The sequence below is a fragment of the Dunckerocampus dactyliophorus genome, chromosome 15 (assembly GCF_027744805.1).
Source record: "Dunckerocampus dactyliophorus isolate RoL2022-P2 chromosome 15, RoL_Ddac_1.1, whole genome shotgun sequence".
Lineage (NCBI taxonomy): Eukaryota > Metazoa > Chordata > Actinopteri > Syngnathiformes > Syngnathidae > Dunckerocampus > Dunckerocampus dactyliophorus.
In genome coordinates this window covers 2,317,327-2,332,500 of record NC_072833.1, presented here as the reverse complement: position 1 = coordinate 2,332,500, position 15,174 = coordinate 2,317,327, and the positions used below count along the sequence as shown (strand labels likewise).

The following is a 15,174-nucleotide window of genomic DNA, read 5'->3' as shown; positions in this document are numbered from 1 at the left end:
TCATACAACGACAGGGAAAAAATTTGCATCAAGGAAACACAATCATGACAAATTGTAGAAATGAGTAACTTTTACAAACACATTTGATGGCTCCTTTTTGGTGGCATTTTGTGTAATACGGTCGGAAAAATGTCCATCACATGCAAACTATTATGACTACACACCTGAATGAAATCTTAAAACCAGAGGGACATTCAGATTTTGTGCTGGTGGATTGTAACCAGATTGTAGGTAGAGCAGCATCAAAATGCCCCAAAAAAATGGGAGCAAGAGACAAAAAAATGAGAGTTGCCAATTTTTCCAAAACAGGCTGTGCATTCGCTAATGAAAAGTTTAAGGCCATAGCCTTAGAATGTCTGAATCTGTCTTCATGTAATTTCTCCTCCCATTCTGTGCGGAAGTGCCACATTTTTTGCTTCTTACTTTGTCCTTCTTCTCACTCGGTTTCAAACCTTTAAGATTTAGAATAAATAAATTAGAGGCTAACTAGTCGTCCATCTTTTGTTCCTGCCCTGCAGAAAAACCCATAGGCTGCATGTAAAAGTTGCACATTGTGGTGTAAACAAAGATAGCCATAGTACAGCAGTGTCCATTATTTGACAGATGTACCTGTATAAACAAAGGACGACTAATACATTTCATGTGCGCTAAGACTGAGTGTCCGTTAAGACAAAGATCGAAAGCCTTTTTGCCTTTGCGTCCAACCTGGGTGGCACTGGTGTTGCAAGAAGCCCTTGCGTTGGTTCACTGCCCTGCCACGTTCAAAGACACCATTGCCATCGGGAGGTCATGGCAGTGGGAATGTCTGGCAGAAAATGACATTAAAGACAGCTTTTAGTGCAGATTTTCATTAGCTAATGAACAGCCTGTCGTGGCGTTAAATGCAGTTTTCAGTAACTTAAAGACTCTTGGTTTTTGTGTTTGGATGCTCTACTTACAATCTGGTTACAGTACGCCAGTGCACAATGTGAATACTTGTCCCAGGAAATCCATGTTAGTGCCTCTGAAAGATGTTTGCATGACATGTTGATGTCCATACTGGGACTGGGCAGAACACAAGCCAGTAGACGTATAAAAGCACTGTATTACTTGTACGTACATGTAAAGTCATTGTGTGCAAATTGATTGTGAGATGTGTTCGGTCCCGGCGTGGTCTTTGTGTGTGCATCACACTGTCAGTGTGTAGTGGTTGTATAGCCGTGTGGTGAGGGGGGAGAGAGTGTTGACTGTTGCGCTGCCTCGAGACCAAACTCCATCCTCCGTTTTGACACCTTTCAGCTCGCCACCTTTACACCATTGGATGGAAGGACAAAAGGAGGAGGGACTTCTGCGCCCCCCACCAACACAACCTGCATGACTGGACACACAAACCACATGGACACCACCTCTTCTTCCATCATCCCTCCATCTCTCCTCCCCTTCTCCTGCGCCCATCCTTCTCTCTTGTCTGTTCATCTAGCGTGCAGAGTGGATGGAGGACCCCGCCCCCCCCCCTCTCGCCCTCCACCATATGTAAGGCTACTCATGGTAACTACAGATGAATCCAAAATCTTTCCATTCTTATTTTTATGGTGTTTTATTTCATGTGATGTGTGATTATTTTCTCTGTCTGGCAACAACACAATAAAACTGGTCCACCTTTCCTCTTGATAGAAGACACAAACATTACATCCTTTTCTCTTTTTTGTTTGCTTCTGTACTGTGTACACTCAATTTAGAGAGCAGTTTTTATATAGGGTACATGTTTGCTGTTTTCTCAACCCCCCCCAGTCACCCAATTCATTCATTCTCATGCTTAGTATGTTTCTAAATGTCTGCTTTTGATTAAAATAGATGGTGTTGTAATAAAACATGTTTACTGAGGTACATTTTTTGCAGCTGGCTCATTTTATATAAAATGTATTTTACTTTTACTGATGCTTTATGTTGTCGCTTTTGCTTTTATATTTAATGGATGCCTTTATTTACACCAGGTAAGACAAAAGTTTTGAATGTACTATTGTGAAATGTGCGCTGACAAATGTTTATATGCATCTTATTTGAACCAACAGATACATCATTTTGCTGTTTTGAATGTTTGTGTACACTTGTGCCAAATGGGCACCACCAGTTTTTCTTTGGTTTTACTGTTTTTTTAAATCCCGTCTTTTTGATGGGGAAAAAAATGCATATTCCCTTGAGATGCCGCTGTAGTTTCCACTCATTTTTGAAACCGCAGCTTTAAATTATACTGCAGAATAAGGATTGGTTTCACATGCAGAAGCATTAACCCAGCAAGACAGCCTGCTTACACGTTCCGGTTCTGTTTTTTGTCCACTTTATCTCCTTGTATTGTTCTAGTGTAAGACTCCTTTTGTTGTTATTTGATTTCCATGTGGCTTTTTCTTTTGTGATTAGTTTTCTTCACGAAATGCATGTTTTTATTCAGGTTAAGTCATTAGAAGATCCATCATCCGAAAAGCATTGTAATCAGGAAGCATCTCTGTGGTAAACAACTTTTTGTGTTAATTGTAAAAGTCAGATTTTAAATGAACTATTGTCCTGGCAGTAGTATATTGTCAGAGTTACATGTTTACGTTGATCATGTGCAGTAACTGTGAAACAGGACACCAGTGGTTCAGTTTTGCTTCAAAAAGTGAGCCAAGGCACCCCGCTTGTGCTGCAATGTGCTTCAAAGCTCTGGAGTGTGTGTTTGCCGGAATGTATAGATGCATCTTGTCCCTTCTTTTCTCCACAGTGCACAAGGTAAGTGTTTGCAGGTGTACTACTGAAGCATCCAGGTGCAGTTGTCACTTTTTTACGACAATACTTGATAAACTGACAGTTGATTGTAACATTTGCAAGGCAATAAAACGTTTTGTACAGAAAAAAACAATTGAGCTACAGTACAGTATTTTTTTTTTATTCCTACCAATGCCTTTAGAAATATTTTGTGTGAAAAAGATCAAGGCTACGCAAAAATAAACTTTGCAACTTCAATTTGGTTTTGTGACACTTTTTATTTTTCAAACGTTTTAATTTCGTTTCTTCCCAATACTTGATTGGCATTTACCAATGATTTAGCCCCATAAATAGTACTTTAAAGTTTTAAAATAAGGGTATGTCAATTAAAATTAGTAATTTTTTCAAATTTATCTGGGTTTCTTGGTGGAATTTAGCCAGTCGTCCTCAAGCCTTATACACGGAGTTGACCAGCATTTACATAATCCCAATGTGAATTGTATAAAGACTGACTAGGAATCGTTAACATACGCGGGAACTGTTCATCGAGACCTGACGTACGCCGGACAAGAAACACGTTGCACTTCCTGTTCAACCGGAAGTGAAACCGTGTTGCTATTGCTATGAAACCTACTAAATGGCGGGCATTATAAATGAAGAATTTCATGTTTTAACAGAAATAACACATTTACATTGTTCCGAGGTGTTAATTTAAGGTAATTCCACGTGTAATATGTTTAAAAAGATGACTGAATTCGGTCCAGATTCCGGTGGGCGCGTTAAGGTAAACAAATGAGCGTGAGCCGATTCATTGGAGGCCGCTGAATGATGTTCACGTTTTCCACTATTGGTGTTGTACAGGGAGTTACTATTGTGAAGCCTATCGTGTTTGGGAATGTTGCCCGCTACTTCGGCAAGAAGCGAGAAGAAGATGGACACACTCATCAGTGGTCTGTGTACGTGAAGCCGTACAGAAATGAGGTATGGTGGCATGTACACGTCAGTCAAATATAAATATCAACACACTGCTGCTTCTTGCCAGGATATGTCAGCATATGTTAAGAAGATCCAGTTCAAGCTACATGAGAGCTATGGCAACCCCCTCAGAGGTCAGTAGGCGTGACTTAAAATGCATATTTGCAAGGTTGACATGTTGGTGTGTGTGCTCTGCAGTGGTGACCAAGCCTCCCTATGAGATCACAGAAACAGGCTGGGGGGAGTTTGAGATCATCATCAAGATCTTCTTCATTGACCCCAACGAGAGACCTGTGAGGACACATGAACACACCCACAGTATGCACTTCGCCATGCTAAATATTCTTGTTTTGGTTCTTCAGGTGACGCTTTACCATCTGCTGAAGCTTTTCCAGTCTGATTCCAGTGCCATGCCAAAGAAGACTGTGGTGTCAGAGTTCTATGATGAAATGGTGAGGCTAGGTTTGTGTACATAGACTGGATGTGTGGCATGTTTTCATATTTTCCTTCTTGTTTTTGGCCCAGATCTTCCAGGATCCCACAGCCATGATGCAGCAGCTCCTGACCACAACGAGACAACTCACACTGGGAGCCTATAAACATGAGACTGAGTGTATGTGCTCACACACACCATTATAATTCTTGTCTTTATCATTAGTGCTTCAATATCGGTCCATCTTCTCGTGCAGTCGGCGAGCTGGAGCAGAGGACAAAGGAGAAAATGGAGGGGGCCAAGAAGAGGACCAGCCAGGAGATCACAGAGCTGAAAGACAAGCTGAAAGCCAGCAGGGAGAACATAAACCACCTCAAGATGGAGATCAGGAAACTGGAGGAAGATGGAGAACACAAGGAGCATTGACTGTCTGCTCTATCAAAAATGGCTTTCCCCGCATTTGACTGGCTTTCCCCGCATATGACTGTGTAAGGTTGTATTGTTTTTTTTTTTTACACTTCCATAAAAAAGTGCTAACATTGTGTTGAGCACTGTCTTCACTGATCAATGGATGTGCTTCGTCTAGTTCAAGGAAAGTCGAGCAAATATGGTGTCTTGGTCCGCAGTAAGAGTTATACAGGTAATGATGCTATTTACATCAAATCCGATTTCTTAAAGAGCGGCATAATAGTTTTATAATTGTTTTAAACATATGCTCTAATCGCATACTGTACTTGTATTTCTCATTTACGAAAAACTACAAATTCTTCCAGTGTTGAACGCACTGCAACGCACCAAAGGAGGCAGTTGTACGGCACACACACACACATATATATATATATATATATATATATATATATATATAAGGTAAATGTAAACACTAAATATATGAAATGGAAAAAAGTGGTTTAAGTTGCACATTAAGTGCGGCTTTACGTTACACCCGGAAGTGTACAAGCTAACGTTCGCCTCTGCTCTTCAGTTCTGTAGGACGCAGTTCAGGTGTGTGTTCCCGCTTTTTTGCTACATAAATTGTAGGACTATTCATTCTATATATTTACTTTAGCGGCAATTCACGTAAAAAACAAAACGAGCTTGTAGCTTTTAGCATGTTTCGTTGTAGGTCGAAACACTCACGCCTTTTATATTTTCAGTGCAGCTTTAAGTTAAAACCGGAAGCGTACAAGCTAACGTTCAACTCTGCTGGTGAGTTCTGGGGGACGCAATTAAGGTGTTTTCCCGCTTTTTTCGCTACTTTAATGTAAGAATATTTATTCTATGGTTTAGCGGTAATTCACGTAAAAATAAAATTAACTTGTAGCCTTTAGCATGTTTTGTTGTAGGTCTTAACCACGTGTCAAACTTGTGCCCTGGAGGGCCGAGACGCTGCAGGTTTTCTCTCCAGCCAGTTTCTTCAGCAGGTAATTTAATTGATGAGCTCCTTCCCTCAAACTGAAGGTGTTGATCATTAAAATCACCTGCTTTAGTGACTGGCTGGAAAGAAAACCTGCAGTGTCTCAGTCCTCCATGGCACAAGTTTCTAAACGAACACACAGCAAAATATTTTTGACAGGCACAGCTGTGCCTTCTGACGGTGACATGAGGACAAATGACAGAACTTTGAAGAACATTTAATACCCAATAAAAGGAAACTGTTACAGCCAAACATGTCATAAAAATATCTAACATTTCCCACAGCAAAAACATGAATCCTAAATATAGATTGGTTTTTGCCACCTCTTTCATTTTTTTAAATCTAGTGCTGGTTTTGCTTTTCCAGTAGAAAAATATGCACAAGCAAAAACCCTCTCATTTTGAACAGTGCATCTTGCATTGCGGTCGTTGTGTGTTATTGCTCATATGTGTGCACCAGGATAGTATAAAAAGGAAAAAGGGTTTTTTTATATTGTGAATGCATTGACCGTAGTAGCTCTCTGTGAGGTAGTGCAGCTTTGCTATGATGAATGATGCCATTTAAGTGGAAAATTATGCAAAACAAAACACTTACAGTACAAATTAAAAAATGTAAGAAATATACCTACTAATTAAAATTATTTTTAAAAATCTGCCTGAGTGCTAAAGTTAGCTATTCAATTTTATTTTTTTTACTCAAAAGGACATGTCACCTTAAAAAAAAAATGCATGTTGATAGTAAATTAAAAAGAGCATCCACAACACATATTGGTGTAAACAATAAAAAATAAAAATTAACAAGTTAAAATAAAATATTACCACATAAAAATAATGTTTTATGTAGTTTTAAATATGGATACTGTTTAAATAAAAAAAATCCAAATCACCTTAAACTGAATGCATGTAGGTAGTAAACTTAAAAAAAAAAACAACAAAAAAAAACACCCACAACACGGTGCACTTTTTTTTTTCAGTGTAAAACTGGAGCTGGTGTAACGGCTACACTTTTGAAACGCTGCTACATGAGCATAATTTAAAACCCTCGAGCATTATTTTCCTTCACAGAGAGTCTATTTCGCCATTGAATGTAAAGCTTTGCATATAACGGTGCATTTGGGTGTGTCAGTGGGATCCAGAGGAACAGGAAGTCCATATTTTGGGGGGGTAAAAAGTGTCATGGGTGGCAAAACTGGCTGATGTAGGCTTCATAGATGGCGTCCAGGAAGGAGCTGTCTGTCTGAAAGGAAACATGACATTATATATCTAACATCTACTGTCTGCGTGTGGTTTTGAAAAGCGGTACCTTGATAAGGTGCAGCAAGGTGGCTTGGAGTTGGCTTCTGGACAAGACTCTAGAGGGGGTGGAGTCTTGAGACACGGCCGGCAGGGCACCGTCCGATTTCACCTGAGAGAAGACGCTGGGGGAGAGTAGCAAGGTCGGGGCCACGTTGCCCGGGATCCTCTGGGGGGAAGGTGCCTGAATGCACCACGTGAAGTTACTTTGAAGCTAATTGCTGTACCTAATGAAGTGTCCAAGGTGAGTGCTACTAACCAGTTGACCTGCTGCTGACGCCACTGTGCCCTGGAACCGGGGAGCCAGAGCGGGTCCGAGACGTGAGGGCTCTGGGGGGGTCAAGCTCTGCTCCTGCTGGACCAGCTGGAGCTTGTGGAGGAGCTCGTGAGGAGGCAGCATGCCGGGAATGTGGGGCTGGTGAGGACACGTCGCTGAGGCGGCCATTATGGGCTGACTGGAGAGGAGGGAGCTCAGCTGTGAGGGGGCGGAGCAGCAAGGGTCAGGATGGGGATGAGGTGGGGGCTGATACTGGAAAAGTCTCTTGATTGGGTCTAGTTGCTGGTGGTGGTAGGGGGCATGATGATGATGATGGTGGTGGTGGTGGTGTTCGTCCAGCAGGACACCATTGTCACAGAGCCTGTTCTCCGGGGACTCGGACAGCGTCTGGAGGACCCCCCCTGCCGGACCCCTCTGCCCCTGCATGAGCTTCTGGATGGCAGGACAGGGTTGCTGCTGCCGCTGTTGATGGGGTGAAGCATCTTCCTCAACTTTTTGCCCCCCTGCGGCTTCATAGGTGAGGGTGCGGGCCACAGGGGGCCGAGTGGCTTTTCCTCCCCCAGGAAGGGCGGGGTCATGTTTGGAGGAGCACTGATGCTGAGATCCAAACAACATGGCCAGGGACAGAGACCTGCTCTCACTGCCATCACCGTCCTAACAAAGAGGAGCACGAGACGGCCAGTAAAGTGGATGCAGGTGAAAGAGGTGCTGTGTAGGTGTTGTACCTGAATGTTGGGTTTGACAGGTATGGGTTTGATGAGGTTGGGCTTCCCGTAAAGAACACTGCTGCCACCGATCTCCTTTGGTTCTGATGTAGACTTTTCCTGCAAGGATGCAAAATAAAGAACCCTGATAATGTACAGCACCATCGGGGTGACGTTTCCACTCTGATTTACACTCATATTAAAAATATACAGTACGTCTATATAAACTGTCTTATTCTCCATGCATCCATTCATCTTCTACCGCTTATCCAAGGTCGGGTCGCGGGGGCAGCAGCCTAAGCAGGGAAGCACAGACTTCCCTCTCTCCGGCTACTTCGTCCAGCTCCAGCCAGCAGATCCCAAGGTGTTCCCAGGCCAGTTGAGAGACAGTCTCTCCAACGTGTCCTGGGTCTTCCCCGAGGCCTTGTACCGGTCTGGCGTGCCCTGAGGGAGGCGTCCGGGGACATCCTGACCAGATGACTGACCTCATCTGGCTCCTCTCAATGCGGAGGAGCAGCAGTTCTACTCCGAATTTCTACTGGATGACAGTGCTTCTCACCTTATGTCTAAGGGAGAGCCCAGCCACCCTACAGAGAAAACTCATTTCAGCCGCTTGTACGCCGCCATCTTGTCCTTTCCGTCACTACCCAAGGCTCATGACCATAGGTGAGGGTAGGAATGTAGATCGACTGGTATATTGAGAGTGTTGCCTTTCAGCTCAGCTCTCCCCTCACTACAACGGACCGATGCAGACGCCGCACCAATCCGCCTGTCCAACTCTCGTTCCATCCTTCCCTCACTTGTGAACAAGACCCCGAGGTACTTAAACTCCTCCTCATCCCTTCTAGTCTTATTTTCCTATTGTGTGAATGCTGAGAGCATCAACACTAATCCTTCTGTGTGTTCATGTGTTTGTCTTCTTATTCATTTACGTTTCATTCTTATTTCTTCATATTGTGTGACTGAGACAAACACTGACAATACCACTATGCATTAAACCACATTTTTCTTGTGTATTTTACTTTCTATAATTTTAATTTAAAAAAGTAATTTTTCTTGACTATTCTTTAAAAAAAATAAATAAAATATTAAATTTAAATGTCTTTATTTTCTGATTTCCTGCACTAAATGTAAAAATTTCCATCAGTTAAATTAGTTCCCTCTGTGCATTAATACATAAATATATAATTTTAAAGATGATCTTCAGGGAATCACCTAATGCAATCTCTTTATTTTACTACACTTCATTCCAACATCACAAAACAAATCGAACTCAAATGAGGGTCAAAACCCGCATCTCATTTGTGAAGAGTGAACCATTGTTTTCCTCAATGAGAACACTCATAAATGTTACACTTTTTCACCCCACCAAAAAAAGCAAATAAATAAAGCCGATATCATCCTTATGCTGCTCACAGCCACTAGGGGGCATACTTGCATTCTATCTGTGCATTGCTAACATTTATGTGATGATGATTCGTTTTTTTTTAGGTTACCTTGTCATACTCTGTGTGCGCTTTGGTCAACATCTGGATGATGTCCACCACCTTCCCTTCTTCACCTTGGACAACGCCCATGCTGCCTCCTCCTCCTGATGATGATGATGATGACGGCCCTGCTGCGCCTCTTCCTGGGGACAACCAACCGCCCTGAGACTGGGCCGCCTGCTCATGCTGGGTCAGACTACACACACACACACACACACAGGATAATTTACAATGTAATCATTAGTTATAATTAGTTTAAGAGATGAGCGAGCCAAGAGTTACGCAAGCGCTTACGTTGTCATCCTCTGGGCGATGCGCTGGCAGTCCGCCTTGTCGTAGAACCAAATGCCGTGGATAACCACTGGGGAGAGAGGGTGGGATGTTTTTTTTTATTATATGTGCAACAAAGGCCTGCCTCCAAAAATTAAGTTATCAGTCTGCCACATAATGAAAATGGCTGCTTCATTCGGCCCGCTAAGGTCAGCAGACGATTGAATGAGATTCGCTTTGTGACAGACAGATACTTTTTTCATCCCCGAGAGAAATTCATTGTGCTTTCTTCCTAAAAGTTTCTGCCATCACGCAGCAGCCCAGCAGAGTCCTAACGGGCCGCGTATGTTTGCACAACAACACGCAAAGTCGGCCACCAAGGAGCCTGGGAAAAAGTCAGCCCAGCACCAAATAAGTCACTGCCTGCTGGACGCACTTAGTGCTCACTGGGGATGGAACCCAACCAGAGAGAGGCAAGAAGATGGGTGTGTTAGTGGGGACGAGATGGTCCACAACACGGAAGAGGAGAGGAGAGGAGAGGAGAGGGAGTGTGTGAAAGAGTGAGGGGAGATAGAGGGGGCTTAAGTCACCAAAGAGAAGCGAGTGGGACATCTCTCCGTTGTATGACTCACAGGGACGACTTCAGGGGAGGTTTTAGAAGATTCCTGTGCTGTCAAACTTCACTTTTCACCAGGATTTGCCTTTCTGATGACTTGTGCTCTAATTTGAGTCCAGATTGAGTTTGCAGGCACCCACTTCCTGCCGAAATATGGCACTGAGGACACTGCAGGCGCCCATGCGTTAATTTACAGGAGGACCTCCATGCTTTTACTGGGTGGGCATCGACTTTGAGTCAACCATGCTGAGAGGCCTTTTCACCAGGAAACCCAAGCACCAACGGCTGCAGGAGGAACCCGAAGTGCGCTTTAAAGGCCACCTGGTGTCCGAGACCAACCTGGGCTACACGTACGTGCAACCTGGAGGTACGACTTTAAACCTGCTTGTGCTAGAATCTCGAAAGAAAGGTGGTGAATATGAGGCGGAAATTAAACACATTTGCTTCACGCACATTTATTGCCATGTGCAGTCTATTTTTAGCGCCAACCACCATTCTGGGAAGTTACGGCATGAGCGAGGGCGACGTGTTTGCCTAATGACGATATTCCAGGACCCCTGTCTGTGCGGAGGTCATCTGGACCTTGAATAGTCTGCAGTAGTGCCACATAAACATGACGGAGATACTGTACGTTTTATAGCCGGGAACTCTTCGTCATGCTAACATCTGCAGACCCCCAATGAGGGCCAAATAAAAGGCTAGAACATCAGGCTTGATTACAGCCATCAATCATTCCTTATCTGTGTTTCTCTCTAATAGCACCGACTGAGTCACCGGATTTGTTTTTTTGTGGTTTTATCACGGCAAACAGCCACCAAGTAAGCCATTCCGCTATAAATAGACATTCCACCTGCCTCTTTAGTGAGCCTTATCAAGCGTGTGTGAGAGGAGGAAAGGTGCGTGTGTGTGTTGGTGCATTATCAGTGACTGCTGCTGGGATGCATCTAATCTCTGCTGGCTGCCATCGTAGTGCTGACAGGCCTTCAAAGTTGACTGATAAAAGCGGAGCCTTAAATGGAAGCTTTCTTTCTTTAGATACAGGAAGTTGTTCATCCATTTTGGGGATTTCTCATCCTTAAGTAGGTCCAACTCTTGTTTTACATACATTTACCAGTGTTTCCCATACATTCATATCTTTTTAGCGGTACAAATTGATTTGTTTGTTTGCCCGTGCTCATAAACACATTAACGCACCAGATCTGCCAGAGAATAACAAATAATAACAAAAAATAATAATAACAAAAACGATCAGGCTGGATCGTTGTTGTCAACTGAACGACTCTGTCGCTACATTTAGCGAGCAATCAGACCCCCCTAGATACTCTTTTTCAAAAAAGTGACAAGCAACAAATCTAATGACGAGTATTCTGGTGACTCTGACATGAAAGCACACATCGCTCTTCTCAACGAGCAGCTTTTGGCAAGTGCGTCATGGCCAATGATGCAAATTCAGCGATTCCCGTCACAAATAGACTGCAGTCTTGTAAGATACACTGTCTACCATGTATTTCCTTAGGGGAAAAAATTATATTTAACATAACATTTGATTATTTAACATAACATTTGATTATTTAACATAACATTTGAGTCTCTGTTCTTACGCCGCGCATTGCGATAGAGCAGGAAGGGGTCTTGGAGCTGGAAGTCCAAGTCTTTTGTGATGGGCTCGGTCAGGTTCTCCATGCTGAGTCTGTTCATGATGGTGAAGCCATGTTTGGGAGACGCCAGTCTTACAAAAAACAGCAAAAAAAGTTGGACAAGTCAATGCATTTTCGTTGTCGTACGCCTGTGTATATTTTAGAGAAATAATGGAGGTAACTACCTTGTGTAGATGAAAAGTGTGCCTTCCACCTCTGTCTTTTCCTGGGAAAAAGTTACAGATATCATGTTTAATAGGAGCATCCGCACTAAATAAACTAGTAGAGCCCCAATAAATAGTAGCAATAATAATGCACTCCTGAACTAAATCTTTAAACTTGATGGGAAATTAAAAGTACAGTGTTCACATTTTTCACTGGTGGATTGCAACCTGATTATAAGTAGAGCCTTCTGCACATTCCTGATGTGTGCACAGCATATAAGGTGCTGTAATGGAGGCCCACTCTTCTTCTACGGGAAATATTCACACGAAGAAGAGCGTGCTGCTTCAAACGCAGGCACTTAACCACTGTTACGGCTATTCCGTTCTATACACATTAACATTGCACTCAAAAACGTCACAGCAAGCATGTTGCACTAAATTAATAATACAGACCGTCAAATGTGTAAAATGGTTTGATGAATGTTACAATAGGTCATCGTAAGGGATGCTGCTTTGCTCATGCCAACATGCTAAGCAAAGCAGCTAGCATAGTTGACACCTTACCCACTCATTGGCTCTGTTGTTGTACGTATACAAAGCCACTTGGCTCGCCACGTCCACGATGTTATTAATGTATGGATCCTGACGCTGTAACGCAGCCAGGCTTATATCCAGTCCTCTGGCCGCCAGACCGCCGCCACTGTCGGCATACGTCGCTGTCATTGTTCCCTATGGAAGCGTTAGCTCGCTAGCTAGCATCGGCGGCAAGAGCGACGACGCGAGGCGGAAGTCAAATCATAGATGAATGTCTGACAAGGACAACTACACGTTAATTATTTAGATAAAATGTGAATGTAAAAGTAATGCGTTTTGTAGCTGGCTCCAACTGTCATGGGCTACTGCAGAGGGAAGATTGTAAACAAGCAGGCCAGAGTAGTTGCGTGGTAGCACGCAGGATCTCAGCCGTATCAATCGAGAGGAAAAAAAATCGATCGATGAGCTCACGAATCTGCTGCCAACGGCCAAATTACTTTTGTTTGTATATTAAAAGTATAAAATATTTAGACCTTACATTTAAATGCATGCATACATGCTCAGCAATCTAAGTTTTATTCATTGGCCATGACGTCATTTTACTTTTTTATCCTTCCAGTCCAGTAACATTTGTGTCAATATGTGTTTTTTTTTTAGTCTTGGATGCCTTCGTAGATTTGCAGACATACTTGTCCTCCCTTACATTTCACATGAAGTGCACTAGGGGGCATTATGGGATGCATAAAGGCTGCCTTGCGTTTATTATGCAGGAATGAGTGTGCTCATGTTGACATATGTTTATGCTACTGTACAAAACCACTATTGGGCATTCAAATGACTCAATAGTTCTTCAAGTATAAGTCAAAATATTATGGAATTGAAGACATAATATTCCGAGAAGAACATTTACGAAGATTATATAAGGAGAAAGATGAAATATTTGGATAATTTTAATAAAAACAATAATAAAAAGGGGGGGGGGGGGGGCACAGACTGAAGTTGATACCTACTTGTTCACCTGTATCACAAAGCTGAGATGCAGTTTTTTCTTGAAATCTATATATAACTTCGTAGCATATCTACATGTGTTGCTTTCCAAAATATAAAAGTGACTTGCATCCTTTCATTTTCCCCCACTTGGCCCCCAGTCTACAGCAATAGCAATGCAATGCCTTAGCATGAAAATAACAGCGTTGTAATGTATGATTTGTACATGGTTGTCCGTTGGGTGGTATCTGTTTGTGTTTGTCGATGGTGGGCCTAATGAGCCATCCATCAGCAGGTCGATACTATCAACAAGGCTCTTTCAGATTGGCGTGATTGTTTGAAGGTAACAAGGTAAACGCTGTAACAGGTGCTGCTTAGGAGTCACGCAGGTCAAAGCACTGGCATGACGCTTTGAACGTATTGAATCATAGCAGTTTGATTGATAGAGACTATTACAGAATACATTTGTTCTATTTAGAGAACTCGGGAGTGGTTGGCTGGCCAACACCATCTATAAAATAACGGGATGGACTCTGTCGTGGAAGTAATGAGGCAGTGTGGTTAAAAGATACATGACCTGCCCACAGTGCTGCAGTGTGTCTCAATCTTTTATTGCAACTTTTCAACACTTCTCTTACGTCCGAACTCAGTCTTCACCTTTGACTGAGCGGGAGATTGTTGGCCGCCCCCGCATGGGATTGTGGCATTTCAGTGTTTGTTGTTCCCAGAGACCAACGGATCTTTACAAAAGAGGGCCGAGACGTACAAATATAGAGCTCTCATAAATAGAACAGGCCGGATTACAGAGGATGGTTGTGTATATGAGGCCTAGTCCCTTGGGTGCAAGTGTCTGTTCCCACGACCTGCCCTAAGATTCGTCCATGGATGCTTCCTTCCTTCCTTTCACCGTCCTTACATTTGCTAATAAAACACAGGCGTACTTGACAAGATAGAGTATGCCAATTACGCCCCACACAAAGTTTATGCTGTCCTTAAAATGGGCTAATCAATCACTTGCGGCAGTGGAACCTTAACAAGTAGAGTCAACTATATAATAAATCATCAGATATAGTAAGGCTATATCCACACTTTCCATGGCGATGATTAAAAATGCACGTTTTTCTTATGGAGATTGGCATTGTGGCAAACTGCAAACTTGAGGTAACAAAAACCTGACTTTTTTTTTTTTTAAACTATGGCCACAGTGAAAACTCTCTTCCAAAATAATTGAATTTATTTTTGTGTGTTGCACACTTAACTGGCAGGTAAAGTAATAGAGCCCCAATACTGTTTACAATAGCGCTAATAATAATACACTCCAGAAGAAAATCCTTAGACGTAAGGGAAGTGAGTGATTGAGGGTTTCAGTGTTTAATTTAACTTAATTTAATTTAATTTATCAATTTTCTATACCGCTTGTTGTCACTAGGGTCATGGGTGAGGTGGAGGTGGGGTTACCCGTCAATCACAGGGCATAATTATTTGATAATTAATGGTTATTTGATTATAGTTATTATTATTTTGAATTATACTTCATTATTTTATTTTATTCCAGGGTGTACCCTCGCACGAAGTCAGCTGGGATAGGCCCCAGCACACACCCGCGACCCTAATGAGGACAAGCGGCATGGAAAATGGATGGATGCATGGATGGGATATTTTA

At 42.6% G+C, this 15,174-nt stretch overlaps 2 protein-coding genes and 1 long non-coding RNA gene across 8 annotated transcripts in view; all 3 read left to right on the top strand.

Moving 5' to 3' along the window:
• Window positions 1–1,866, top strand: part of cpsf6 (cleavage and polyadenylation specific factor 6) — a 10,057-nt gene extending 8,191 nt beyond the window's left edge. For 4 of the 5 annotated variants that reach the window (XM_054800068.1, XM_054800067.1, XM_054800066.1 and 1 more), the window contains one exon: window positions 1–1,866. This exon is cut by the window's left edge. The gene's annotated coding sequence lies outside the window, so the exon portion shown is untranslated. The other variant, XM_054800065.1, reaches the window with a different exon arrangement.
• Window positions 1–4,644, top strand: part of yeats4 (YEATS domain containing 4) — an 8,346-nt gene extending 3,702 nt beyond the window's left edge. The window contains exons 1-7 of one of the 2 annotated variants that reach the window (XM_054800071.1): window positions 2,029–3,505; window positions 3,583–3,702; window positions 3,764–3,830; window positions 3,895–3,989; window positions 4,059–4,148; window positions 4,222–4,309; window positions 4,386–4,644. In XM_054800071.1, the coding sequence (XP_054656046.1) occupies window positions 3,455–3,505; window positions 3,583–3,702; window positions 3,764–3,830; window positions 3,895–3,989; window positions 4,059–4,148; window positions 4,222–4,309; window positions 4,386–4,555 (681 nt within the window). In that variant the 5' untranslated portion in view covers window positions 2,029–3,454 and the 3' untranslated portion in view covers window positions 4,556–4,644. Of the gene's footprint in view, window positions 1–2,028; window positions 3,506–3,582; window positions 3,703–3,763; window positions 3,990–4,058; window positions 4,149–4,221; window positions 4,310–4,385 lie in introns of those variants that run through there. The other variant, XM_054800072.1, reaches the window with a different exon arrangement.
• Window positions 4,645–4,776: 132 nt separating this feature from the next.
• On the top strand, window positions 4,777–15,168 carry LOC129194734 (uncharacterized). The gene is made up of 3 exons (XR_008573797.1): window positions 4,777–8,635; window positions 9,308–10,556; window positions 15,067–15,168. It is a non-coding gene; the product is annotated as an uncharacterized LOC129194734 (long non-coding RNA).
• Window positions 15,169–15,174: the final 6 nt, after the last annotated feature.